The sequence below is a fragment of the Marmota flaviventris genome, chromosome 7 (assembly GCF_047511675.1).
Source record: "Marmota flaviventris isolate mMarFla1 chromosome 7, mMarFla1.hap1, whole genome shotgun sequence".
Lineage (NCBI taxonomy): Eukaryota > Metazoa > Chordata > Mammalia > Rodentia > Sciuridae > Marmota > Marmota flaviventris.
In genome coordinates, this window is record NC_092504.1 from 101,997,197 (window position 1) to 102,024,850 (window position 27,654).

Sequence of the window (27,654 nt, forward strand, 5' to 3'; positions counted from 1 at the left end):
GTGTTCTGATAATTGCCAAGAATGACATTTTTCCTACTTTGTGAGCTTTCTATTCTTTTGAGACTTAGAATAGATCAAGGAATTATAACAATTGTGCTTTATATTTCCTGTATAAGAATAATCCCTTTTTATGATTACATAAGATGTTTTCTGTTTCCAAAAGGGTCTTTATGACCTCTTATTTTAACATAAATTGTAATTTATTAGTTTCATGCTTTCATATCTTTCCCACCATTTATTTCTAAAGTCAACATTTCTAAGTAACTTTAACAACAATCCCATTGTTCTGATGAGCAGTTTGGTTAGTCCTCCAATTTTGAAATCTTTAAAATGTATATTTCTTCTTCTGGGGAATCTGGGGCCATAAATCTAAGAGTTTTCATTACCTTTAGTCAATCGTCTCTTCAGAGAACACTCCCCTACATGTGAGCTCTGTGCCCCATGTCACTTGGGCATAGACTGGACTAGCAGAACATGAAATGATTGGATGTGGCACTTATTTCTCACAAGAAGCACCCACTCCAACCCACAACATCTGGACCTGGGAAACGTGGGGCCCGAGAAGTGGATGTCCTAGGAATTGCCATCATTGGCAGAGAGGGACAACAGGCAACCGGACATTTATTTCCAGACTATCGTCTCCACAGGCAGGCTTCCAGAGTAGATGAACTTGAAGTCAAACTTGGAAATTCAGGCTTTCATTATTTGCATTTAACATTTTATGTGGTATGATTTCAGATAAGAATTTGTTTTGAGGTTTGAGCCCAATTTTTCTTTTGATCTAATATTCCCATGAATATTCTTTGGAAGACATTTTTAGTAGAGAATAAAGTGGTTTTCTTTGTTGTTGTTTGGGTATGGGGGATTGCACTCAAGGACACTCGACCACTGAGCCACATCCCCAGCCCTATTTTGTATTTTATTTAGAGACAGGATCTCACTGAGTTACTTAGAGCCTCACTTTTGCTGAGACTGGCTTTGAACTTGGGATCCTCCTGTCTCAGCCTCCCAAACTGCTGGGATTACAGGCATGTGCCACCACGCCTGGCAAGATTAAAGTGTTTTAACTCACCATTTTAAATGAGTAATTGTCATGATATGTTGTCACTCACTTAATTATTATAATTATTATAGTATTGGGTTGTATTCACAGTATTTAACTTTGACTATAGTCCAAGAGCTATTATTACCAATGCTAATGACTATTAAGGGTTTATTACTTGCTAAGTATTTTATATGCATTACCCTCATTAATCTCCAAATCTATATCAGTATGAAGGTGGACTTTTAAATTCAGGGATCAATTAAGTGAAAAATTTAATTTTAAATGAAAAAGTTTCTTTGTTGCCTGATCATTACAAACTGGGCAGTTTCTATTATAAGTGCTTAAAGTAATTAACTGTTTAATAAACATTGGAAATGAAATCTATAAATCACAGAATACTCAGAAAATCATGATGTACATTTAATTGATATAGCTGGTATTAGCAAAGCTTTCTGAAACTTCAGTTTACTTTCTTCCTATACAGAGCAATGAAGGAATCTGCTCACTATTGTTCCACCCCAAGATGGGGTGAGTTTGAGCCAGGCACAGTGGTGCATGCCTGTAATCCCAGTGGTTTAGAAGGCTGAGGCAGGAGGATCCCAAGTTCAAAGCCAGTCTCGGCAACAGCAAGGCGCTAAGCAACTCAGTGAGAACCTGTCTCTAAACAAAATATAAAATAGGGCTGGGGGTATGGCTCAGTGGTCGAGTGCCCCCAAGTTCAATCCCCAGTACCAAAAAAAAAAAAAAAAGATGCAGTGAGTTTGTATGGTACATGTGACCCACAAAACCAGTAGTGAACAAAACACAGGGCAAGCCTTTGAGGCCAAGAGGGAAAACCACAGTTAAGGAAGGGGGTGGGTGACAGGTGGCAGGGGCATGTCCACATTCCTTTTGTGTGTACATTGCCCTTGCGGCCCTCATTCAACTGTCCTCACAACCTCCCAGCTGTTACCACTGTAGCCAACCAAACAACATGCTAAAGGGACAAAAACATCTTTAAAAGGAACGTGTCTACTCCATTTGCTGAGATAACCATCTTTTTTTTTATCATATTATAGATTAGATACTTTATGACCATCACTTCAAAACAAAACCAAAAAATAGGAACAAATACCAAATTACTTCTAAAGAGTTTGTTATTGACCATTGCAAAATTCTGTTTTCTCAGAGAATACCATTATGCATACTTTTAGTATTTATGACCTTTTTTTTAGCTTAACAAAACTGTATTCAAAATAATTGATAAGGCTCAAATACTCCATTTGAATAAAATTTTGGAAAAATGTCTTATAATGATTCAATAACTTATCAAAAGAGCTAAACTGATGTAAGTGGAATACTGAAAAATTATTGTGTAACATTAAAAAACCATAAGCCAAACAGTGACTGATTTACAGAAAGGAATATTTTGGGTAGAGATAATGAATAGGTTCTTAAATTCTCAATAACCCAATTAATGAAGAGAAAAGAGCATATGAAAACATCAGAAAAAGATTTAAATTTCCCAGTCTTTGGACATAAATATTGCTGTAGATGAAGATTAATTACAACTTATGCACTACTAGTGAGGCTATGAGATATCATCTTAATCTGAATATTTTTACAAATAAAATTTGGATTTGGTTATTTCACTTGAATATTCACTGAGAAAGAGAGTGAGGGGGGTGGAGGAGAGAGATGATATTCTCTCAACTTTCTTCATATGTTATTAGCTAGTGATTTATAATTTTGTTTTGAAATATTCTCTAATATCTCTGGTTATCTCAAAAGATGCTATAAAGTTTTCAAAAAAGTCATCAAAGAAAAATATTGAGAATCTCTAGAGTGCTGTTATAATACTCCCTTCTTTTTTCTCTTTCCAGAATCTCACCATGCCAAACTACAAACTGATTTATTTTAATATGAGGGGGAGAGCAGAAATTATCCGTTACATATTTGCTTATTTGGATATAAAATATGAAGATCACAGAATAGAACATGCTGACTGGCCTAAAATAAAACCAAGTAAGTAGCCCAAATAAGAATTCACGAATAAGCAGGGAAATATATTTTCAGAATCTTCAGCTTTCCTCAGGGAATGAAAAAATCAAGGAGCCAGGTAGCGCATACATGTAATCCCAGCTACTGGAGGCTGGGGCAGGAAGATTACAAGTTCGAGACCAGCCTTATCAATTTAGCAAGGTCCTAAGCGATTTATCAAGACCCTGTCTCAAAATAAAATAAAAAAGGGCTGGGAATGTAGCTCAATGCTAAAGCACCCCTAGGTTCAATTCCCAGTACCCCAAATTTTCCAATCTCGAATAGCTTTATATTGAGAAGCAGCAAGTTCAGGTAAACTAAAGAAATGCTCTGTGACTCAGCAAATTTTCTATTACAGGTGAAAATACAAACCTCACAGATAATATAAAGATAAACCAGGATCAAGCTTTGTCAGAAGAGGTGAATGACATGGGCCACATTATTGTTGCTATGTTACAGTTGGGATAATTGAAGTGCAGTTTTTCCAGTTTCACAACCATGGCAAGGAGAGTTGGCTTTAAAATCCAGATCAATTTAATAGCATGGCACAAATTATTTGCACTAGAAAATGCTATAAAGTTTTCAAAAAAGTTACGACAATAAATTGACACCTGCCTTATTTGACTTTTTTTTTTTTTTTTTTTGTGGTAATGCTGGGGATTGAACCCAGGGCCTTCTACATGGGAAGCAAGCACTCTACCAACTGAGCTATATCCCCAGCCCAGGATCTGCCTTTTGAAAGCATGAATTCTTTTTAAAAAAATCATTTCTCTGCAGGGGTACAGTGTCTTATTTCCTGTTCTCCTGAAACTTTACTGTTGATACCTAAATGTTCCAAGGTTTTTCTGATATCAAATTTTATTCATGGGTTTTTAAAATGGTGGACATAAAATAGGGAACATTCATTTTATCCACTAATTAACTAGGTCAAGATGGACAGCGAGGGAGAGGGATGGTACTTATAACAAAATTTGCCTTTTAGTTTTTTTTAAATAGTTATTTTTTAGTTTTAGGTGGACACAATATCTTTATTTTATTTTTATGTGGTGCTGAGAATCGAAGCCAGTGCCTCACGCATGCTAGGTGAGCGTGCTACCACTTGAGCCACATCCCCAGCTCTGCCTTTTAGTTTTTAAATGTAGCTTTTTTAATTTTAGCTTTTATCATGGCTTTCCTTCATTCCTTTTTATACCTTGGCTTTTCATTGTTATTCAAAATGGAGTTTCTGCATTTTCTTAATATTTTCAGAGATTCTTAGAGTTGAAAGAGATATTAAAATTCACGATTAAGAATAGTTTTAAGTGCTTTAACAAACACGACCCCAACATAAAATTGTCTTAATTTTATAAAATTTAATTTCATAAAAATTTAAAAGGATAGAAATTTCTTTTATTTTTTAAAAATATTTATTTATTTATTTATTAGTTATCGGTGGACACAACATCTTTGTTTGTATGTGGTGCTGAGGATGGAACCGGGGCCGCACGCATGCCAGGCGAGCACGCTACTGCTTGAGCCACATCCCCAGCCCTGGATAGAAATTTCTTAAACATAAAAACCCAGGTTGGGCCATGTACAGTGGTACACACCATAATTCCAGTGGCTTGGTAGGCTGAAGCAGGAGGATCAAGAGTTCAAACCCAGCCTCAGTAACTCAGTGAGGCCCTATCTCAAAATAAAATATAAAAAAAGGCCGGAGATGTGTCAAATCAATCCCTGGTATCAAAAACAACAACAACAAAACACCCCAAAAGTTAGTGCAAAAATGTTGCTCCATGAAGTTATCAAAGATTAGGCTCCTTCTGTCTTGTTGATCTGCCATCTTTTGTTGTCTTATTTGCACAAGGTCACTCTCCCTTCACGCTCTAGCTCATGGGAAATGTCAAAGAGAGGGGCACAGTCCTTTCTTTTGACAGCAAGACCAGCCACTCCTTTTTTTTTTTTTTTTTCTGGTAGGGGGGGTGGGGTGGGGGGTGGGGGGGGGATTGAACCCAGGGTACTTTACCACTGAGCCACATCCCCAGCCCTTTTTTATATTTCATTTAGAGACAGGGCCTCACTAAGTTGCTAAGGCTGATTTTGAACTCAAGATTCCTCCTGCCTCAGCCTCCCAAACCGCTGGGATTATAGGCATGCCCCAGTTTTCCCAGCTTGCCTATTTCACTTCTGATTCACATTGCTTTGGCAGGAACTTAGTCACATCAAGGGAAGCTGGGATATGTTGACCTTATCATGATAACTACTTGCCCAGCTTAAACTTTAGGTTTTTATTACTTTGAGAAGAAAGGAAAGAATAGATCCTGACAACCAGTTTTTATTACAAAAGCAGTTTTTATTATTTGGTTTCATCTCCCATCCAATTTAGCTGTGTTCTCAGGTATTTGAAACCCTACAGGATATACCTTCTGTTAGACCTAGAACTAAATCTCCAGTCAACACATTCCATCCTTGAGTATTTCTACTAAAAAGTTCTTCCTAGTTAAACCTGGAAGATGGTATGTATCTGTTTACATTTTCTCCCTTAATATATTCAAGTACTTTTTATTAAAGCCAAAATCCCATACAGACAAAGAAATCAAGCTTCAATACGATAGCACAACCTTCTAGAAGCTAGAATGCAAGTCAAAGAATGCACAGTTGACTGAGTCGGACCATAAAGCTCAAACATTACCTGGAGGAGGCCAGTGCAAGCAGAATCACTCCAGAGATCCTGAAAAAGCCTCCGGAATTAGTAGCAACAGACAACCCTAACACCTGAGCTGGAAGGACTGACCGGAAGAATGTGAGGTAGCAGTTTGGTCACCAGATCCCCTCCCCTCTCTGGAGGAGCATGGAGAGGACTGACCAGAGGATTCTGAATGACAGGCACCTCTGAGGACACACTCCTACAATGAAGACTGGATTCTATGGATGTCTACAAATCAAGTGGTGAAGCCCCGATCCCCTTCCCCTGATCTAAAATTGAAATGTTATATGCAGGCTAATATCTCTTAGGCAAAAAACTGAAGAAATTCTCTCTTGGGGAAACTGACTTGCCCAAGAAAAATGTCTAAAAGATACAGAACAGATGGGGGTCTTTCAGTGAAATGGTACTGCTCTGTTGGCAAACCCCTCCCCCACACACTGAATATTCAGTTAGCATTTCTTTCTTTGCCCCCTTAAAACAAGAATGGCAAAACAAAAATCAATGAAAATTTGAGAAGGTTTCCAGTATGAAGCAGATCTAAACAAAGGAGGGGTGTGGGGAGAAGCCAAATCTGATGAAACCAAATTGGTTTAGTAAGAAAAACAAACAAAAAACACCAAACCAAACCAAAAAACTTTCAAAAACATGAAATCCTCAGAGAGATAAAAGAAAATATTCTATACATAAACCAAGAATAGGATGTTATAAAAGGGGATGTTCACAGGAAAAATGTTTTTAAAAATTAAAAACAAAATATAAATAAATTACTAAAATGATGAAAATAAGGAAATACTCCAGAAAATATAACGAAGAGTTAGGCAATGGAAAAATAAAGACAAAAGATAAGTGAAATGAAGGATCAGTCAGTTCAGGAAGTCCAACTTCCAACTGGAATTCTGGGAATAGGTAGGATACAGAAAATGGAAGGGAGACAAATTTTTAAAAGAATCCTTTACATAAAATTTAATTCTGTGGCTGGGATGTAGCTTGTGGTAGAATACTTTCCTACCATGTGCAAGGCCCTGGATTCAATCCCCAGCACTGGAAAAAAAAAATCAAAATCTGTCTCCTATGGCTTTCATACTTATCATTTTAATTAAACTTATCATTGTAATCCATGGAGAACAAATTATTCTTCATTTTACATGGAAGTACCTGAAGAAACTTAAATTTCTATAAGTTATCATAGGGACTGTGTATGTATGAACATGTAACATGTTATGTACACTTATAATACACTAATAAAAAGGGAAGAAAAAAGACATCATAGGGAAAAAGCTTCTGGTGAGTGGTCAGTTCAGTCACAATGCTCTGAGTGAAGATAAAGATCTCTGGCAGAACTCAGAATCGAGTGCCAAGTTAGCTCATGAATCCACATAACTTTCAGACTTCCTTCTTTCTCTGGTCATCACTGTGAATTTCAGTCCAACCTCCCCACTTCTGACTCTACTTCTTGATTTAGACAGTGTTTGCCACTGACTATCTGAGGCCTGAAATCACACGCAGATTCTACAGACAACTCAATCTTCTATTTCTCGAATGTTCTATTTATATCCCAACCCAAGTAGACATCCTCTGAACAAGCTGTGCTCGACATCTGTCTTGCAATATGTGGTGCTGGTGGGGACACGACCTTGCACAGGTGTAATGGGACCCTCGCCAGCATTAATTGGAGCTCTTGAGAGTAACAAACCCCACAGAACATGGATATGACTATAAGAGGAGACTTTTTAGACTGGCTTATGCGATGGAAGCAGGACTCACGATGGCCGACCATAGGTGGGAGAGCAGGAGACAGAGCAGGAGAAACCAGTTGCTTCTCAGTTCAAGAAGCTGGAACCTCAGAACAAGAGAACCAATGATGCAGCCCCAATCTGAGGATGAAGGTCTGGAGGTCCCCTGGAGAGTCAATGGTGCAAGTCCACACAGAAAGGCTGGAAAATCTGGAGTCTGACATCCTTGGACCACAGTAGCAGCAAAAAAAAAAAAAAAAAATGCAAACTCTAAAGAGATGAGCTTGCCCTGCACATGCGTGCTTCCCTGTTTCTTCCACTTTTGTCTCATCCGGACCACCAGTCCTATGGCGGATCTTACCCATGGGTTGACTGGCACACGTGCCAATTGTCTCTGGGAAAACCCTCACAGACACACCCAGAAGTGTGCTTTACCAATTTTCTGGATCTCTCAATGCAATCAAATTGGCAACCAAGGTTAACCCCCACAGCCCCTATTACAAGTCTATACTTAAATTCTAAGACATTTTACCAAGATCACAGTAGTTATTTTGGCATCCATATTCCTACCAGGGATCATGTTCATTATCACTAAATTCCTTAAAGCTTTTTGACAGGTGTTCCTGTTAAGTGACACCTCCAACAACCTTGGAATTATTCTGGAACCATCAAGGGACTTTGCATTTGTCTTAAATTTCTGCTTGTTAAATTCAGACAACGTTTCATCTGTTGACAATTATTCCAGGGTTGGCTCAAATGCTTCCGGTTGTCAAGAGCCTGATGTCAACAAACTTACTTTTCATCATGAGTTAAAATATCTTTTTCTACATTACTTTTTGTTTCTAGTTCTGCATTTTAGAGCTAGTCAGAATAAGTCAAAGTTTTCTTCCATTTGATAGCTTTGCCATATTTGAAGATGGACATTACATTTTATTTAGTTTTGCTCCTCCAGGCCAAGCAAGTCAAGGTTCTTCAGCCAATCCTCATAAAAGGCAGTCTTTGGACCCTTCTCTAATTTGGATACTATGTTCTGAGCTTGCTCTGATTTTTACTATCTCACACAAAATATGGCTCTTAGGATTATCAAAATAGCTGAGAAAGGGTTCCAGCTGACCTCAGTTTGAATCCCACTTCTATCAGGTGTGAGCTAGGCAATCTACATAAACCTTGTTAACATTTTTGCATTTTTAAAAGCTGATAGATAGCTAGTACTTGCTTCATAGAATTGTAAGTACTAGAAAATCTGATGGATATGTTCAGTATGTAGTATGCCCTGGAGTACCAAGAAAACTCCCCAAGTTAGGCATGTTAACTCCCTCTTATTTATGTACTGTGCTTCAAATAAGGTATCTCGACACAGGTCAACTTTATTTGGGACTTTGTTTTGCTCACAGTAGTATCTCAGGCACCTAGAATAGTACTTGGCACACTTAGGTAAGTAATCAGAGGTATTTTTATTCCTGATGTGAACTGTCCTTCATTCTGTACTTAGTATGTAGATGAAAGAGTTGAAAGTACGATGCAACACTGATTCCAGTACTTATGTGAGGGTCATGGATTATAAGTGACACTATTCTTTTCCCTGTTTCCAAAATATTTATATGTCCAAGCCTAAGGCACTGGTTGGTAAAATTGTAGTTATACACATAGTAAAGTAGTACATGATTATTAAAATGAGGTATTTCATAAATTTAGAAAGATTTTTTTAAAAAAATACCGTCAAATTAACAAAGAAGTTAGCAAAATATAATACATTATGATATTTATTTATTTATTTATTTAATTTTTTAAAAAAAGGGTTGGTGACATAGTTCAGTGGTAGGACAACCCTGGGTTCCATCTCCAAGAGGGAGAGAGAGAATTTATTTATTTAGTTTTTTAGTTTTCGGCAGACACAACATCTTTGTTTGTATGTGGTGCTGAGGATCGAACCCGGGCCGCACGCATACCAGGTGAGCGCACTACCGCTTGAGCCACATCCCCAGCCCCTACATTATGATATTTAATATATGTGGAAAACCAATTGAAACATTAAAATGGACATAACTGGTAGAATTATTTTTTCAATTTATAATTTTTCTACAATAAATGTATATTATTTTGTGACAAAATATATTTATTTAGATATCAAAACAAAATAGGGCTGTGTGCAGTGGCACATGCCTGTAATCCCAGCTCGCACCTCCCAACTCAAGAGGCTGAGGCAGAAGGATCACAAGTTCTAGGACAGCCTCAGCAACTTAGCAAGGTCCTAAGCAACGAATTCTGTTTCAGAATAAAAAATAAAAAGGACTGGGAATGTGGCTCAATGGCCAAGCACCTCTAGGTTCAATCCCCATTTCCCACCCCCCGCCAAATAGGTTTTACAAAGTATTAATAGTGCATCTGTTATAAGTCTGTCCTATATTTGTACAAAATGTTTGCAGTTCAAATAGTTCCTCCTCAAAATAAGGTTTTGGCTAACTTCTTAATCATAACTCATTTGTAAATTAGCTATATTACTCACACTGTGTTTTAAATAATAATTAACATGATCTATTTCTGAGGCCACAAAATTAATGAAGCTTACCTTTAAAGAAAAAAAAAAAACGTAGTAACTATGAGACCATGTTGGGTATAGGATATAGCAACCCTAAAAACCTGGAGTTTAGAGCCAGTTTTGTAATGAACTTTACAATCAGTTTTCTAACTGCTTTTTTCAAACTTACAAAATGTAGAGATTCCACTAGATGTCAAATGTTCCTTTTAAGAATACAGATTTAAGAAGTCTATGACTTTAAAAATCACAGTTTGTTTCCACAGTTATCAACAAAAACAGAAGTATCATAATTCTATCATAACTCTTGCTTCTATTATAAAGTCAATTATTTGCTTATTTTGTTTTTAGCTCTTCCATTTGGTAAAATCCCTGTTTTGGAAGTGGATGGTCTTACCCTTCACCAGAGCCTGGCAATAGCAAGATACTTTGCCAGAAACACAGGTAACATGTTTATTGTATTCAAGACTTTTGCTAACTGAAAAAAACATGATATTCATTCAATATCCATTAAATAATTATTTTTGAACACTATAATATAAATAAAATGGGATTAAAAGCTAGAGCAGTATCAATGTATCATCTATATTAGTTTAACTTTCCATGAGTTCCTAGACAACTAGACAATTTTATATTGCCCCCACCCCTTAACACCTTGCTCTGTGACCAAGTCCTTTTTTGAATTTAGCTGAAAATTTGGACAGGTATATTTTAACCCGAACTTTTGCTAGCATTAAGTATTTGTAAATTACCAAAGAAATTAAAATCAAATTAAAATACATATGGCACATGAAGGTTAAAATTTCTTGGACTATTAAAATCATGTACTCATGATGTCCTTCATTCTAATAGTGCTTTAAAAAAATAGAAAAAAAATTCTCTCTCTCTCTCTCTCTCTCTCTCTCTCTCTCTCTCTCTCTTAAAAAAAAAAGAGAAAAAAAATAGAAAGAAAGTCTTCTTGCCTCCACCGAGGGTCATCTGGATTGTTTTGTTGGTGCCTATACCTGTGGCATGAATGATAAACAATAGAAACGGTTACTTCTTGTTTTTGTTTGATCCCCCTTTTCTGTCCTATGTTCCATTTTCTTTTCCCCCTCCTCTCCGACTCTTCTCATACTTTTTGAGTTAAAAAAATCTAATTTTGGATTCTTTTAAAGACCCTTTCTTTCTAATCAATCTGCAGAATCACCACTTTCCACCCCCAACCCTCTCCCTCTGATCAACTTAGCAAGACCCTGTCTCAAAATAAAAAATAAAAAGGGCTGGGAATGTGGCTCAGTGGTAAAGCACTCCTGGGTTCAATCCCCAGTACCTCACCAAAAAAATACAACAGAAGAATAGTAAGAAACGATTACAAGTGGTTACCAATAAGTAAAGTAGGCGAAGGAGCAAAATGAGCAAATGGAACTTGCCTTCACTGGATACTATTTATATTGCTTTGAATTTTCAACCACATGAGTGTATTGCCTATTTAACATAGTAAGTTAAATTGAACATATTCACAAGTATAACATGATCTTTCTCTATTCCATAGATTTGGCTGGAAAAACAGAGATGGAACAATGTCAAGTCGATGCTATTGCAGATACATTGGATGATTTCATGGCAACTTTTCCTTGGGCAGAGAAAAACCAAGATGTAAAAGTAATGTGATCAGTTCACTATTACTAATAATTACATACCACTTTCTAGAAATTTTCTTAGGTGCTTTAAAGTTGTTGGTTTTTTTAATTCCTTTTTTTGGTACCAGGGATGGAACCCAGGGGTGCTTAACCACCGAGCCACATCCCCAGCTCTTGGTGTGTGTGTGTGTGTGTGTGTGTGTGTATATAATCCAGATACAGGGTCTCATTGAGTTGCTTAGGGCCTTGCTAAGGTTGGCTTTGACCTCTCAATCCTCCTGTCTCCCAAGCTGCTGGGATTAATCTAAGTCATATGTAGGTCTAGTTTTAAAACATGAAATTATATTAAAAGTTTTAAAGCAGAGTATAGCAATTCTCTGTCTTACCCTTTACATCAACCCCTGTCCATATTATACCCTCTTTTTAATCTTTTTAGCTTTTTCTTTAGGATTTCACATTTCCATATTTCTATAGAATATATAAATATGATGCTGACTTACCAATTTTAGATAATTTCTATCAGATATTTCTGATAGTAGTTAGAATTTATCTAACATAGTCATCCTGTTTCCCTTTCTCTGAGCTCCCAATAGCGTGACATAAAATTTTGCTTAAATTAATGTTTCACAATTACATTAGTATGCTTATGCAAATAATACCCAGAACTGTGCATCATAGTGTACTTTAATAATATTTCATTTCTCACTTTTCCTCTTCAAAGTTAATAATTGCCTTTTGTGTTTTGCTTAATTCTTCTTATTTTTATTGTCATTTCTGAATCTTCCCTCATTATCCACAGTCTTTTAACTGGATTTTCCACAAGGTCAATGATATCAGATATCCTGCTATTTCTAACATGTTCTTGGAACTATCTGACCTGAAGACCTGCTCTCTCCTTTGTGGACCTCTCTAGGTTATCTGCACAACTGTCATACTGGGCTTCCCTTCCCTGCCATCCCACTGATACCATTCACTGAAGTTTGAGTCCTGTTTGCTGAATCTTGCCCTCTTTCTTTGTGTACTTCATTGTTTATTTGGGGCACATCCTCTAGATTTCCAAAAGCTAAATTGAGGTTTGATGACAGGAGGTGTGGACATGTCTGTCTTGTGAGTCACACTGCATCAATAGAGTTTGGTTGCCTAGACACTTGGGCAGGGTTGTATCCTGATCTTAAATATCAACCTGAATGTTCTTTTCTGAGTTCATCCTCCTTTTCTCCTGCTTTCTGGCCTCCTTTTTGTGAAACAATCATCCAACAGCTTACTGATCATAAGAAATAAAAATTGGGGACCTTCTTTGTCTGCAAGTGTCTTAATTTAATCCTTATATATGTTGCATTGTTTAGTTGGATATGGAATTCTATGTTGAAATTAATTTTTTCACTAGTATTTGGAAAACATTATCTATGGACTTTTAACTGTTATGAAGTCTGAATCTAATGTAGTTACTGACCTTTTTTATGTGACCTATTTTTTTTCACCACTCTAAAAGATTGTAGAACACTTACCCTTAGATTCCTAAAATTACACAATGATGAGTCTTTGGCATCATACTGTTTTAATACATTATGCTGTTTCCTCGTTGGGCCAGTTTAATCTAGGACTTGTGCCCTGGAAATTTCCTTTAATTCTTTCATTGATGGTTTCCTCCCCCTTCATTTATTATGTCCCATTATCTAGAATTTCTGTTATCCAGATGGTGGATCTTTACTCTATCTCCCATCTTTTGCTTTTTTGCCTTACTTTTGAAGAATTCTTCAACTTTATCCATCAATCTTCTCTTGGGTTCTAAATTTCTGACATTGTATTTTTAAATTTGATAATATCTTTCATTATAGTATTTTTTCTTTGAAAAAATCTATTTAATGGCCATAATATTATCTCCCTCCCCATTGTATGTTTGTGCAAAGTTGCTTTTTATCCCACTCTGTTTTAGTCAGACCATCTTCTATAATCCATGATAAAGAGTAGGGAGTTTTAACAGTTTACTCAAAGCTCTAAGCATGTGGATGGGGTTTGTTGATTTTGAGTATCACAGAGCCAAGAAAATTTTAGTCTTCTGCCCAAAGATGAAGGTCTGGTGCCCTGTTCCAGAGACAAGTAGTAAGCGAGGGCTGGAAGCATCAGCAGTTTATCATTCAGTGTGCATACATTCATTAAATCCTATCTTTTTGATATGTGTGATATCCTTGGTCCCAGAAACCATTTATTTTACTACCTCCAGTCTTCTGCACAGGATGGAAATGGGCCCTTGTCTAGCAGCATGAAATGACAGACAAAATCTCATGCTAAAATTTCTTTGACAGTTTCCACCAGGCTTCATCTTTCCTCCTCAACCTCCTTAACCCCAACTCTATAGACACATCTACCCATTCCTGAGCCACCTGAGGGCTGTGTATGTATGGTGTGTAGGTTGATTCTTTGCTTTCCCTCTGCAGATGACATTTATTCATCTTTACAATTCACATTTTATTTACTCTTGTGTTCTCTTTTTTCACCTCCATGTAGCTTCCATCTTTTAAAAACTATACCTCACTGTGTATTAGGGATGAAAACAAAATCATATATATTGAATATTTATATCGAATCCGTCATCTTTGGAGTTTCATTATCCTTTATTGACAGCCCTTTCATAGTTTTCATAGTTTCCTTTAGGATGTTCATCAGAATATCTATTTTAAAATGTATTTACTTGTTTGTCACCTCCAGTAGGTGTCAGGATGGCTGGAGTCACGTCTGTCTTGCTCAGGTGATACACCCTGCCCACCGCATCGCAGTGCCTTATATATATATCGTAGGCATCAAACCCTCTTTGAAGAGCCATCAGAGCACTACACTTATCAGACACTTGCCAAAGCTAAGGTCTCTACCTCCAAAAGCCACAGCCCAGAACCACAAATGGCAGCCTTATTAGTTTACTTAAGCACAGTTATTCTAAATACCATTTATTGAAATGGGACTTTCTGATTTCAATAGAGATATTTGGACATCAAAGTATTTACAGTTACTGACTCCTTGATATAAACATGAGGCTTATAGGGGACACACATACACACACACCCACATACCCATAACAAAGTCTTGAATAAAAACTCGGCTTTGATGAGAGAAACATAAAGCCTCTTTGGACTTTTAGACAGATACATTTGTGCTCTGGAGTCAGACTGCCAGACTTGAATCCTAATTTTCTTCCTATAAGCTGACACTTAACTTCCTATTAACAGATCAAACTTTTGTCTGTAAAGTGGGGATATAATAGATTCTCTCTTTAAGTATATTGGTAATATATTAAATGGTAGCATATGTATGTATGGCCAGATAGAAAGTATTCAATAAATATCAGCTATTATAATTAACAGAGTATTTCCTTATATTTGTCAGACCTGGAATCTATATTTTACATAGCTTTATAAATGCAGAGACAAAGAGATACATACTTGTCAATTTAGGAAAATGTCTAAAGTTTTTGGTTCCATGTGCCAAAGATCCCACTGATGGGAAGTCTATCAGGAATCTAAATCCATGAGTAAATTCTATGAAGGGAGAGCATGACGCAGAACCATTGCCAGTAGCCACAGGCTATCCAGTTAACAAACTGGACCTGACATACACATTGAAAAGTGCAGTTCTGTACTTCCTCCTCCTCTCTCTATAGTGGGTTCAATTGCTGCCACCTGCTGGTCAGGTAAAATTTTCAAAAATAATATTGATGCTGTTAAGATGGACAGTGAAAATATTCTTGTTACCATATGTACTTTTTAAAAATCCACTAACTATACAATAATCATAAATGTTTCAGTATTTGTAAAAATTACATTTCCAATTTTAAAACTTTGAAGGCAAAATGTGTCTCTGAACACTGATCATGATGACAATCCTCGAATTTATTGTATTACTTTGATTATTCAGTGTGCCTATATTTGAGTTTCCTCATCTGAAGGGCAGGGTGTGGATGAATATGAGCAGGACTGAGAGAATTCTGATGGTCCACTTCCAACACTAAATGATTTTGGTAATGTGGGTTTAAAAACAATGCTTTGGAGAAACATACAAAGCTTTCCAATATCTCTAAAAGCCATTTGTTAGAATACCTAACAATAACTTTGCAGAAACCTCCCACTTCACAACTTTCTAGAAGAGGAGGCAGAAAATTTCTGAGTCTACAAGTGTGTAAGGTGGCTGTAGGGCTGGAGTTGTAGTTCAATGGTAGAGTACTCTCCTAGCACATTGAAGGCAGTGGATTCAATCTTCAGCACCACATAAAAATATTAAATAAAATACGGGTATTGTGTCCAACTATGACTAAAAATTTTTAAAAAAGAGTGGCCAATTAGGATTTATCAGGAAACACTTTTAAAAAGTTTACATCTGGGAAAAATGACATATAATCATACTTTATCTTCTTTACATATTTTGATTACTGTCCCTTAAAAATGAATCTTAAAAAATAATTATTGTATTGTTTACTAATTTACATTTTTGAGACTGAGATGATTCATCAAATTTGTAAAGAGAACTTAGGCTAAAGGAAGTCACTAACGCAGATACTATGACATTTTTATTTGGCTCTGCATATATGCAGCATTGGTGTACCTGAAACTGTGGCAATGAACTTTAGAACAGAATTTCCCAGGTGTGCACAGAGCAGTTTTTGGAAAGCTGTCCAGCAGCTACATCCTGTTTCATTCTAGAAGAGCCAAGTTGGCCATTACCTTTCCCACAGATGCTGAGCTGAGCTGAGATGTGGGAAGTGCCACATGGTTTGGGGCCTATTGTCTCTCACCTCACAGATTCTGTTCAGGAAACAGAAGGACTAACTCTTGTTTGTTTTGTTGTTGTTGTTGTTGTTGTTTTGTTCTTTTAAACTCTGAACAATATTAGGGAAAGATATGGACCAAATTATATTATATTATATTCTGTGCATGTATGATTATATAATAATTTCACTATTATAATACATCAATAAAAATACAGGTAAAAAATAACAAGCTTTCCAATCTTCAGTTTGTAAATCATCAGTTTGGCAACTGTACATTGCTTATGAATATTGATAAATTATATAGAGGCAGATCTGAATCACCATGATATCATAAATGTGAACGAACAAAATAAAACATAGTTACTTCTATTCCCTTCTGAATTCATGTGGGAGAAAAAGATGAGAAAAACTATCTCCTTTTAAAATCATATTATTTATTTTTCCTATTATTTATAAAATGAATTTATGAATTTATTTTTTCCCTCTTGTAGGATCAGATGTTTAATAAGATTCTCACGTATGATGCACCTCATTTTTTGCAAGATTTGGACAAATATTTAGGGGACAAAGAGTGGCTTATTGGTAACTATGTAAGTATGTTTTACATCTTTAACAATATAAGCAAATATATTTAAATAACAGGAAAAACCAAAACCTTATTGAAGGAAGGGCACATACCTATAATTCCAGTGGCTTTGGAGGCTGATGAAGGATTGTAAATTCAAAGCCAGCCTCAGAAATTTAGTGAAGCCCTATGCAACTTAGCAAGACCCTGTCTCAAATTACAAAATAAAAAGGACTGGGGATGTGGCTTAGTGGTTAAGTACCCCTTGATCTAATTCCTAGTATCCCTCCCCACCAAAAGGGAAGAAATAGGTTATACAACAGAGACAAATGCTAGCCATTTGGCTAGTGGTAGAGCACTTGCCTAGAAAGTACAAAGGCCTGGGTTTGATCCCTAGTACTGCAAGGAAAAAAAAAGTTAACCTTTTCATAATATATTTGACTTTGGAATCATGAAATATTTTATATACTTATATAACAATAATTTTAGGAAGCTATCTTAAAAGTTAAAACCTAAGTGAACAAATGAACCTACTTGTATCAAATAGAGGCACAGAGTACACAGAGAATATATATTGTAGTCTATTAGTGAAGATATGCCTTCATTTGTAAAGCACAGTAATTTGTTTATACATTAAGACACATTCTCTCAGAACAAGAAATAAAAATCACACACCATTTTCAGTAAACTTTTGGTGGTACTAGGCATGTTGATATTGTTTTTCTGATATTATGATGTCTATATTTTGGGTACAGAAATAAAAAGTTATGTTGATGTTACTGAGAACCAGGATCTTCAGTGTGGGATGGAAAATCAGGGAGTTTAAGTAAATATTCTGTTGCTGAATTTGAACTAGAGATAACAGTATAAACTCATGATGTTATCTTAGGATAAAGAAAAAGCATTTTTTTCAACTATGATAAACCCAGTAGTCTTGAGCACCCTCATATCCAGATTCTGGTTTATTAAATACCAAGGCTTCTTGGAGAAATGTCTTATAAAAAATGAGCTGGGAATACCTTGTTGTGCTAGAAGCAAATAAAATAACTAAAGATAATTGGAGTTGCATTGAAAAGACCCAGGATTCAACTTGAAGACTTCCCACTAACCAAAAGTGGAAAATTTAAGCTTCAATAAGAATATTAACAATGGACAGACGGACACACACACACACACACACACACACACACACACACACACACACCAAACAACAGCCAAAAAACAAAAAACAAAGCTTCATTGCTTACTTTTAAAAGATGACATGAAGCCACACTATTTTTCTGAAACTGTTAGAACAAACAAACAAAAAAGTGTGGGAGTTTGAAACATAGCAGTTATTCCCCCCATCCTAGCAAATTGTACCTCAAGGTAACAAAAATCATTTGGGCAAAGTTTCTCTTCCCTATAATATTCCAATTAATAAAAATAAAAGATTGAAATAAATTATTACTACTGACCAACCCTTGAAGAACTAATGGGCCTCAGTAATGACCATTAATAAATGCTGATTTCACAAAAGGTGACAGTTGACACTCTAAGCCTACCAATAGCGGAACACACCACCACTTAGAAGCAGTCTTACCCAAACATTAAACTCCGGGACAGATGCTGTGGTAGGCAGATGTCCCTCCCTTCAATGAGATAGCATTCTAGGAGACAAGACAGATCGCTTTCTTGCGGCACTAGTGGTACTGGTGACACTGATTGGTGTCTGCCCTGTTCCACCCTTTGGGGTGAATTGTAAGTAATCTTGCTACATCTTTATTCTCAGCTTTCGGTTGTGTCACATAGCTCTTCCCATTGACTCCCCTTATGACCTTTCCTAAAATGGTCCTCTCCCTATTGAATTCACTGAATATTTCTAAAGATTTAACATTTATTTTCTATTGAAATTCCTTTGTAAACGGTCTCCTGACCCCTTCTCTGAGCACTCTCTCCCTTCTTTACAGGGCTCCAAACACATTTGTGTCTGTTCTACAGACACAAGTTACATTCCCCCCTGAGAGCTTTTACATTCCCCATTCTCTCTGCTTAGAAAGCTTGGTCGATTTGGATCCCTTTTTACCATTCAAGCCTTAGTTTGAATGACCTCTAAAGAACTTCTCTGATACCCAAGTCACTTTACCAGGGATTAGACCCAAGGGCTCTCAACCACTGAGCCATATCCCCAGATCTTTTAGGTTGCTTACAGCCTTGCTAAGTTACTGAGGTTGGCTTCAAACCTGCAATCCACCTGCCTCAGCCTCCTGAGTTGCTGGAATTACAAGCGTGTGCCACCACACCCAGCAAGAATCCCTTCACTTTATTACCTGTACCAATGTGCATACTTGTTTTCTAAAACAAAAGCTGCATTAGAGAAGGGCTTGCGTCACATTTTGCTCTCCAATTAATCCCTAGTACCTAGTAGACCTCGGCAGTAGATGCTCAGTAAATATTTCTTGGCTGAGCTTGGAATGCTTTAGCCAATAGTGTCTCTTGGTTGACAGCTGTTTATTAAATAAATTCATGAAACATCAGAAATCACATATACACACACAACAATCTGCATTTAAACTTTAATTTTCATACAGAACCAAAGTAACATGTAGATTAATCTCTACTCACAAAGGAAAAAACCACCAAGCTGCACTTGAGTAGGACTAGGATATTTATCAACCCATTCCAGTGTTTAATCTTAGCACTCCATTAATAGATACCTATCTATATTTCTACTGAAGTGATAAAATGTAATGTATTTTAGCAAATATATATATATATATATTTCCCTTGAAACTATAGACTCTCTAGGAATAACTTCCACCCTGTTCCTTTATGCTTTAAAATATAAAGGAACAAGATAAATGAGATAGTCACACCGATCCTGAAGGTAGGACATCTGCAGGGTGAGTGTACAATCTTCAATAATTTGATGCCATGAAATAAGGGGTATTGTTCTGAATTAGGAGAGTTAAAGGTCATAACCAGATGAAATGTATATATTCTGGAAGGGATCCTGCTTTGTCCTGTAAAGGACATTTTTGGAACAGATGAAAAAAATATGAATTAGGTAGCAGATGAGGATGTATTGTTAGAGAGGTAGAAATAGGACCAGGGTACAAAATAGCATGTATTGCAGTATCACTTTAGTAAAATTTATTTATCTGTATGGAAAAATATCTTACACATTAAGGTATTAACAGTAGTGGCCCCTGGGTGTTAGGAATACGGTATTATGTCATTTTTCAAGTTTCTACATTCATCTTTCATAATAACAAACAAGTTGTTTTGGATTAAAAAGAAATTTTAGGTTAAGAAATTAATTTTGGAATGCTGATAAAGTTGTGCCTTTATGTTCAAAAGAAAATAGTTTTGTTTCCTTTAACTAGGTAACTTGGGCAGATTTCTACTGGGACATTTGCAGTACTACACTTTTGGTCCTCAAACCTGACTTGTTGGATGCCCATCCCAGGCTACTGACATTGCAGAAGAAAGTCCAAGCCATTCCTGCAATTGCGGACTGGATCCAAAGGAGGCCCCAAACCAAACTCTAGCTGATATGTGCCATCCTGAGGTTTTCATGTTCACTGCCATCTTTCCATGAGATAAGACAGGTCTATCAATCTACCAGATAATTCACAAACTCCCTCCCACCTCTGCCATGACTTTTCATCTTTCAGGTCATATTCTTGAAAAAGAATTAGTATTTTTTTTTTAGAAAACTTAATACCATTTTTAATTGAGAAAGTCTTTCACAATACATGTAGACTTTGCTTGGCACTGGTTCCAACATGCATGAATGCTTCAGTCAAAGAATATCAGTTGCTCAAATAATAGTCTGGATTTCAGTTAGCATAGTATACTATGAGTAGTTGCATGATATAAAAACTTTGTAGCTAGCTCTTCAGTCCACAAATCACTGCATTAATGATGGGTGCACATAATAATCAATCAATCATTTAAATGACTGGCTACTGTACATCTGTTATTCACACACAGACAGCAAGGCATAGTATAGTTGCATTGTGTGCTTGTTTCTCAGTGATAAATCCATTTGACATCTTACAAAAATGGATAATCAAAAGGGAACCCACCAACACAAACTATGGACTTTGGGCAATTGTGTGTCAATGTATAAAAAATGTAGGGGAGGAGGTTGTGCATGTATGGGAACGGGGAATGTATGGGAATTCTTTCTGCTCAATTTTTCTGTGAACCTAAAACTGCTTTAAAAACAAAGTCTGTTAGCTAGCTTTCTGTCACTGTGAAAAAAGATTTATTTTGGTTCACATTTTCAATGGTTTTATTCCATGAATGGGATAAAACCCTATTTTTTAGCCTGCAAAATATTATGGTAGGGGGGCATGTGATAGAGCAAAGTTGGCTTACCTCATAGCAGCCAGGAAGTAGGGGTTATGGGGAGGGAGAGGAGTGGTCCTAAAAACCCTATCAAGTGCATGACCCAAGGACCTAACTTCCTAACTAGGCACCACTCCCAAGAGTGCCACAGGCTGGCAACCAAGCCTCCAACACATGAGTTTTTGATGGAGATTCCAGATCCAAACTATAGTAGTCTGTAAAAACAAAGAACAATACAGAACAGTAATTTACCTAGAAAGAACAATAAGATGCTTGAGGCTGATAACTTAGGAGTATGACAATTTGCTAAAACATAAAAAATTCTTGCTGTAAATTACACAAAGAGATGGTACTGTTCAACCTATTCAGTAATTTTTAAATAAAACTCTCAATGTCTCTAATGTCATATAGTATATTAAGTATTGATTTTATTTTTTCACTTACTTAGACACTCATTACCATTATAAGAATGTTTTTAATGACAAAAATTTTTAAAGGTCATGAATAATTATAATTTTTCCAAATCATTATTAGGGTTGTTTTGTACTATTTCTACTTGTAGTCACTTTTAGAATTCCACTCTACCATGGAATGCAAGAACTGCCTATTTTAACAAGTTATTTAAATAGGATGTTTCAAATAAGAATACCTTTAGATTATCTCCTAGGAATTCATTTTCAATTATACTATTGCAACCTTAAACTTTAATTCATGTTAATATTACAAATTTTAGATTGTTTAGTATCTCACATTACAAATAGACTAATGATATAGATGCCCTAATACTTTTTAAGTGCAGATGAAAAAGAAATAGACAAGAAAATGAGGAAGGTGTACAGAAGATAGAAGAGCTCAGCTAGGAATGATGTTATTTAAGGAGCTTCTTTCCTACAAAAAAATGTATTATGAAATTTGAAAACATTAAGTATTGCACACAAAAATGAAGGGTATTTGGCAAATACTGTGGGATCCAATTTTTTCATTAGTGGCTGATAACAGGTAAATAAAGACATAAAAGAATATAATTTCAAAGTCTGATATTGTATAAAATATCCCTTTAAGCAGTCTAAAAGAAAAATACTTTTAATAACAACAAAAATTTTGGATAGGGCTGGGGATGTGGCTCAAGCGGTAGCGCGCTCGCCTGGCATGCGTGCGGGTTCGATCCTCAGCACCACATACAAACAAAGATGTTGTGACTGCCGAGAACTAAAAAATAAATATTAAAAAATTCTCTCTCTCTCTCTCCTACTCTCTTTAAAAAAAAAAAAATTGGATAAAGTAACTTTTCTTCTTTCTTATGTGCCACCACTTTCCTCCACATTATTATATTTTCACTAGCTTTAGTGGAAATAGAATTTAGTAAAAGTGACAAATACAATGCTCATGCAAAATTACGAAAACTCAAATGGTCTTATGTGTTTAAGTGATTCACAAAGTAAAAAATGCAATCACAGGGCTGGGGTTGTAGCTCAGTGGTTGAGTGCTCACCTCACATGCGTAAGGCACTAGGTTTGATCCTCAGCACCACATACAAAAATAAATAAAGATATTGGGTCCATTTACAACTTTAAAAATAAATTTAAAAAAATGCAAACATAGCTTTAAATCATCTTTGTGCACTGAAAGGCATAATAGTCCATTATGCCATCCCGCACTCAAGTATTTTTTACAGAGAAAGATTGAAGATGTGGGTGTGAATCAGAGCAAACGTTGAATTGCATATTATATCAGAAAATAAAAAAAAAAAACTCATACACTTGGGGAAGTGTTAAAAGAAATCAATTTCATGAATCCACCATTTGACCCAGTTATCCCCCTCCTCGGCATATATCCAAAGGAGAATAATCAGTATAATATAGTAACACAGCCACATCAATGTTTATAGCAGCTCAATTCACAATAGCTCAGCTATGGAACCAACAAGGTGTCCTTCAACAGATGAATGGATAAAGAAATTGTGGTACATATATACAATGGAATATTACTCAGCCATAAAGAATGAAATTATGGCATCAGGCAGTAAATGAATGGAACTGGACTCTTCTACTAAGTGAAATAAGCCAATCCTCCGAAGCCAAAGATTGAATGTTCTCTCTGATATGTGGATGCTGACTCACAATAGATGGGTAGGGGGAGTGAAGGTTCACCAGATTGGATTGGGGGGGGGGGGCTGTTTATGGGTAGGGAGAGGAGATGGGAATGGGAAAGACAATAGAATGAATTGGAATAACTTTCCTTTGTCTATATATGAATGCAAGACATAACTCCACATCATATACAACCACAAAAATGAGAAATTATACTCCATGTATGTATGATATGCCAAAATACATTCTACTATCATGCATAATTAAAAAGAATAAAAAGTTAAAAAAATCAATTCCATTATTTATGGGCTACTTAGGGGTTGCCCACATGAAAACCAAATCTGATATCCCTCTTCACTGTTAAATAATACTAACTAGTACAAAAAGTAATATATCAATATATATGCATCTATTGCCATCAACTTGTAAGTCTATGGGGGCCCAACTAATCATGAAAACACTTGAGGCACATTTTGTGTGACCTGTATTTAAAAAATGGTTGTTTCATTTGGTCAAGATACTTCTCTGACCGGGCATGATGATGCACGCCTGTAATACCAGTGGCTGGGGAGGCTGAGACAGGAGGATCTCGAGTTCAAAGCCAGCCTCAGCAATGGCGAGGCACTAAGCAACTCAGCGGGACCCTGTCTCTAAATAAAATGCAAAATAGGGCTGGGGATGTAGCTCAGTGATCGAGTGCCCCTGGGTTCAATCCCCTGTACCAAAAAAAAGATACTACTCTGATATCATTTACTCAGATGATGCATTATGATGTTAACTTATGTGACCCCAATAAAGGGACAATTGAGAATACATCCTAAGTAATAAATCTCAGTTTATTGGCAGACAAGATAATATTAAGAACATAAGATGATTTCATTTGTGCTCAATATTATATATATTTTTAAAGGTAAAGTGAAAGGGTTAGAAACTGTGAAAAAGGGTGTGAAAATACAAATTAGGATCACAAATATTTTTATTAAGCCCAAAACATAATAAAACATTACAGGGAGAACCCAACTACATTTCATTAGGGATAAAAATATGGATATAACAACAATAACAACAACTACTACCACTACTACTACTACAATAAAACAGTCAATTGCCGAAGACACATTAATACAGAAAAATTATGAGAAATGCATTATAAGACTTTAAAATGTAATATTCTCAACAACTGGACTAAATGATTTGGGTACTGTGATGCAGGAGGAGGTAGTATTAACATTTGTAGATTCCTTTTAGCCCTATAATGCTAAAATATATTCAGTATATTCAATACACCTTCAAGACTGAGTAAGTCTACTAAATCACAAGTTTTCAGAGTCCGTAATATCTAAAGAATGACTATAAGAGTTTTATTCAACTAAATCCAAAGGGTTTACCTAGCATTTTAGCAAGTTAGGATATATTGAAAAGTATGATCTCCAATAATTAACAAATCTTTGATTTATAAATAAGTTTATTTATAATGATATTTACATAATAAAAACAAAACACATGAAACTCACAAGTTATACAAAGAAACTGATGTATAATAAAAACAGCAATATAGACTGACAGGCAAAAATTTAAAGAAAGATTTAATAAAGAGTTAAATATCAAATAGACAACTTCTTCTAAATTTCACTTTGTCACCCACACTGAATTGGAATTGAACAATGGCTCTCTTCAGACGGTCCTGTGCTGGAAATTCTGGAAACTGATAAATTATATTTTGATAAGAGTTTAAAGTTAATAACCTATTTCCATGCAGTACCTAATGCTGCCTTAAATAAAGTCACATCCAGTCTTCTTTAAAGTAAAATAGCTTTAAGGTTAATCTGTTCTGCCAGGCAAGAAAAATGTCACCAACATTTTGCTGATATGTAGAGATATGGCAGGAAGAAACTATTTAAAGAGGAAGAGAACTGGAGCAGAAGTGACTGGGCAACAGTTTCAAGAGAAGCAAAAGCCAGGAAGGGAAATCAATGAAAACATGCACAAGAATAAGCGGAGTTAATAAGCACAATTAGTGCAGTTGGGAGATGAACAGAAGGAATTAATCCATGGAGCAAGATTAGGGCTTCTTTAGTTACTATTCACTGGAAAACAACTTAGTGCCTAGCCAAACAAATTTGTTTTAACAGAAGTACTGAGAGGACCTGGGGGATATTAGTATATGGAATGCCACCTTTAAATTCAGGTTGAGTTCTTGTTGACATTGGTGAACATCTGCTTCAAATAGCAATAAAATGAAAGCTATATAACCTATACAGCTGTATTCTTTAAACTAACATAATAAAAAAGAACTTCAAATGAGACAGGCAAAAACTAGACATAAACATTGTCAAATAAGGCACATGTAAAAATCTACACACATTATCCAGTGAAAGACAATATATATATATTTGGAGGTAGAAATAATTACAAAAATACTGACATTTCTAAAGCATTAGCATATTTGTTACAAACAATCACCAACTAATCCCCATTCAGAAAACTGCTTTGTAAAATGATGATTCAATATTTTCAGGACTACATTTTGTGGCTTTTTATGAAAATTCAGGTGAGTATCTGGAGAATTCAGTTAGTGGCAAAAAAGTTGTCCATACCTATGAGAAATGCAATATGGAAATTATAAAAAGTTACAAATGTTCATAAACCCCATGGTCATCATAATGTAAATGTCCTTGAGTGCACCAAGTTGATATTTCCTCATCAATTAGGAATTCAAAATTCTTACTTCACAGGCCCATGGACGTTTTTAATAATGTGGCTATATCTGCTGGCATGCTCCCTTCATCACCTGCAGGTCAGAAAGTGGCATTGAAAGCTTTATAAAAACATCTTATAACATACATTCTATTTTTCTTTCATTCATTTGTTGTTATTATTATTATTTTGTGGAACTGTGGATTGAACCCAGAGGCTTTCTACCATTGAGCTACATCCCCAGTTCTTTTTATTTTTAATTTTGACACAGGGTATTGCTAATTTACTCACAATGGCCTCCAACTTGCAATCCTCCAGCCTCAGCCTCCTCAGTAGAAGGGTTTACATCATTTTTTTCCTTTGGTAAACTGCTATTCATCTTTCAATGCTCAGTTTGCTTCAGTGCCATTCCATTAAAAACCTTAGCTAACCGATACATACATATGGGCTAGCTCCTCTCTATATATTACCAACATAATAACCTAAGGTTATGTTTCTGTTTTGATATATAGATACATAAAGATATATAAATATAAAAACAGTCTTTATCATGTCTAATTTATATAGCACATGGTACTTCTCACATATAAACTCAGAATTCACCCATATTCCTGCTTCCTTTCTTCCAAGTTCATCCAGAGACTTGAAAATTGCCCATGAAAACAAAATGATATTTATCTGAAATTAATTGATAGAATCCTAGCAGAAATCCACGAAGAGAAAGAAAGGAGACTCTTCTAAAAATTTAAAGATACTAAGTACATAGTGTAACAAAATACAAAGTGTGAACTTTGGATTCTGTTTTTTTTTTTTAAAGTTACTAGGAGAAAATCAGATGTGGATAATATATGATAGAATCTGGAAATCACTGTTGACTAGTATTTCACAGAAAAATGGTATTGTGACAACTTAAGAGGAATTTGCAGAAATCCTGAGATTAAACTGCTGTGTTTATAACTGATTTTATAATGGTTCAGAAGGTAGAAAAGGTAGATGAAGCAAACTACAAATATCAAAACTGTTAAGAAACTATATCTTCATGTATGCTTTCAATATTGTTTTATGAAATTTTCTATAATAAAAAATTTAAAAAGGTCGAAAATTTTTGAATATAATTAAACACTTTCTTAAAAGAAAAAAAATCTTTTAAATTAGTGGTTCTCCAATTAGCATACAGTAGAATTACCTGAAAGGCTTGATATACCATTGACTATTTTTAAAAAATTCTTAATTGTAAATGGACACAATACTTTTATTCTATTTTACTTTATTTATTTTTATGTGATGCTGAGGATTGAATTCAGTGCCTCCCATGTGCTAGGCAGGTGCTCTACCACTGAGCCACAACCCCAGCCCTACACTATTGACTATTGGGCTTCATTTCCAGAGTTTCTAAGTATAGGATGGGACTTGGGAATATGCATATGAATTGGCAATATCCCAGGTGATGCTGGGGATACAGCTCCGTATGTTGTTTGCCTAGCATGCACAAGGCCCTGAGTTCAATCCTAGCACTCCTCCACTCAAACAAAAAAACAAAAAATCCAAGTGATGCTGCTTCCGCTGC

The 27,654-nt window shown here is 35.8% G+C and overlaps 2 protein-coding genes and 1 non-coding gene across 6 annotated transcripts in view; 1 reads left to right on the forward strand and 2 right to left on the reverse strand.

The window, feature by feature from the left end:
- Hpgds (hematopoietic prostaglandin D synthase) overlaps positions 1-22,534 on the forward strand; it is an 80,258-nt gene extending 57,724 nt beyond the window's left edge. For both annotated transcript variants that reach the window (XM_027926743.3, XM_071614539.1), the window contains exons 2-6: positions 2,908-3,049; positions 10,371-10,463; positions 11,554-11,663; positions 16,892-16,990; positions 20,331-22,534. In XM_027926743.3, the coding sequence (XP_027782544.1) occupies positions 2,917-3,049; positions 10,371-10,463; positions 11,554-11,663; positions 16,892-16,990; positions 20,331-20,495 (600 nt within the window). In that variant the 5' untranslated portion in view covers positions 2,908-2,916 and the 3' untranslated portion in view covers positions 20,496-22,534. The remainder of the gene's footprint in view (positions 1-2,907; positions 3,050-10,370; positions 10,464-11,553; positions 11,664-16,891; positions 16,991-20,330) is intronic.
- Positions 3,710-3,782, reverse strand: Trnag-ccc (transfer RNA glycine (anticodon CCC)). The gene has a single exon. It is a non-coding gene; the product is annotated as a tRNA-Gly (tRNA).
- Positions 22,535-24,959: 2,425 nt separating the features above from the next.
- Smarcad1 (SNF2 related chromatin remodeling ATPase with DExD box 1) overlaps positions 24,960-27,654 on the reverse strand; it is a 75,545-nt gene continuing 72,850 nt past the window's right edge. For all 3 annotated transcript variants that reach the window (XM_071614540.1, XM_027926769.3, XM_071614541.1), the window contains exon 24: positions 24,960-26,181. In XM_071614540.1, the coding sequence (XP_071470641.1) occupies positions 26,120-26,181 (62 nt within the window). In that variant the 3' untranslated portion in view covers positions 24,960-26,119. The remainder of the gene's footprint in view (positions 26,182-27,654) is intronic.